General features: G+C 62.0%; 1 protein-coding gene across 1 annotated transcript in view; it reads right to left on the bottom strand.

Annotated features, from left to right (window-relative positions):
• The window catches only part of LOC103902121 (myosin-6-like), a 5530-nt gene that overhangs the window by 2260 nt on the left and 1520 nt on the right, over positions 1–1750 (bottom strand). Inside the window, exons 5-8 of the mRNA XM_019473079.1 lie at positions 868–1038; positions 413–722; positions 228–289; positions 61–93 (exon numbers count right to left, since the gene is read on the bottom strand). Of these exons, the coding sequence (XP_019328624.1) occupies positions 61–93; positions 228–289; positions 413–722; positions 868–1038 (576 nt within the window). The remainder of the gene's footprint in view (positions 1–60; positions 94–227; positions 290–412; positions 723–867; positions 1039–1750) is intronic.

Raw genomic sequence — 1750 nt, 5'->3', positions numbered from 1 at the left:
CGCTGCGCTGGCGGAAGTCCCCGTATGCGGTTGGGTTGTCCATCACGCCTGGTGTTAGAGGGGGAGGTTGGTCATCAGCTTGTTGAGGTTCTCCTGGCGAGGAGGAAGGAGAGAAGAGGCTGACCAATGGGCCAGCAGGGGAGGAGCCGGGGGGCGGCGGGGCCATCGTCCGGGCGGGGGTTGCCCTCCCTCTGCCCCAGGGCGGGTCCCCTACGTAGGTCCCTCACCCGGTGCAGAGCTGAGACGGTCTGGAAGGAGGAACCTTTCTTCTTGGCTCCTTTCCCCTTCCCTCCATCGCCGCCTGGGGTGGGGAAAAGAGGGGTGGGGAGCGGCAGGAAAGGAGGCGACCCTTGTGGGCAACTGCCTTCTCCATCCACCCCTCCCTCCGTCGCCCAACCCTCCGCCCACCCACCGGCATCTGCCCCGGCGTAGTTGGAGAAGAGGTTGGCCAAGAGCTTGAGGGCCGATTTCTGGTAGAGCCCCACCACCGTCTCGTTGAGGGGGTCCTTGTTCTTCTCCAGCCACCCGATGATGTTGTAGTCCACCGTGCCGGCGTAGTGGATGAGCGAGAAGTGGGCCTCCGGCTTCCCCTTGACGTTGCGCGGCTTCCCAAAGTTGGCCGACTTGCCCAGGTGATTATCGAAGAGCTTGGCCTTGAAGGTCATGTCCGTGGCCTTGGGGAACATGCACTCCTCCTCCAGGATGGACATGATCCCCATGGGCTGGGGAGGAGAAGACCTCGTTGGCCATGGAGGACGCCAAGCGCAACCCGACCGGCCGCCTTCGGGGTCCCCAGCGATCTCCAGGCGGAAGGATCCTTCTCCGGGAGCCCCCTCAGCCCCCAGGAGGCCCTGGGGGAGGTGGTACCTTCTCGATGAGGTCGATGCAGGCCTGGAGGTCCATGCCGAAGTCGATGAACTCCCACTCGATCCCCTCCTTCTTGTACTCCTCCTGCTCCAGCACGAACATGTGGTGGTTGAAGAACTGCTGCAGCTTCTCGTTGGTGAAGTTGATGCAGAGCTGCTCGAAGCTGTTGAACTGGGGAAGGAGAGAGGGGATGGCCGGCGGGGTCAACGTGACGCCCAATGGGATCAACGGGGTCACCCCGGCACCCAACGGGTTCAGCCTGACACCCAACGGGGTCAACTCGGCACCCAATGGGATCAACAGGGTCAACCCGGCACCCAGTGGGATCAATGGAGTCAACCTGACACCCAACGGGGTCAGCCTGGCACCCAATGGGGTCAACGTAATGCCCGATGAGATCAACGGGGTCAACCCAGCACCCAACAGGGTCCACCCGACACCCAACGGGGTCAACGTAATGCCCGATGGGATCAACGGGGTCAACATAGTATCCAATGGGATGAACAGGATCAACTGAACATCCCAGAGGGTCAACACAACACCCGGTGGGATCAACGGGGTCAGCTTGACACCCAACGGGGTCAACAGAACGCCCAATGAGATCAATAGGGGCAACGTGAGACCCAACGGGGTCAACGTAACGCCCAATGGCATCAACGAGGTCAACTCGACACCCAACGGGGTCAACGCAACGCCCAAAGAGGCCAAGTTTCCAGCGAAGGTCAACGTGAAGCTTAAGGAGATCGACTCAACCCCCAGCTGGATCAACCCAACCCCCAAGAGGACCAACGCAACCACCCCGCGGCCCCCTCGGGCCTCACGTCGAAGATCTCGAAGCCGGCGATGTCCAGCACGCCGATGAAGTACTGCCGCGGCGGCTTCG

Source organism: Aptenodytes forsteri, unplaced genomic scaffold (assembly GCF_000699145.1).
Source record: "Aptenodytes forsteri isolate BGI_AS27 unplaced genomic scaffold, ASM69914v1 Scaffold470, whole genome shotgun sequence".
Lineage (NCBI taxonomy): Eukaryota > Metazoa > Chordata > Aves > Sphenisciformes > Spheniscidae > Aptenodytes > Aptenodytes forsteri.
This window is presented reverse-complemented; position numbering and strand designations above follow the sequence as displayed.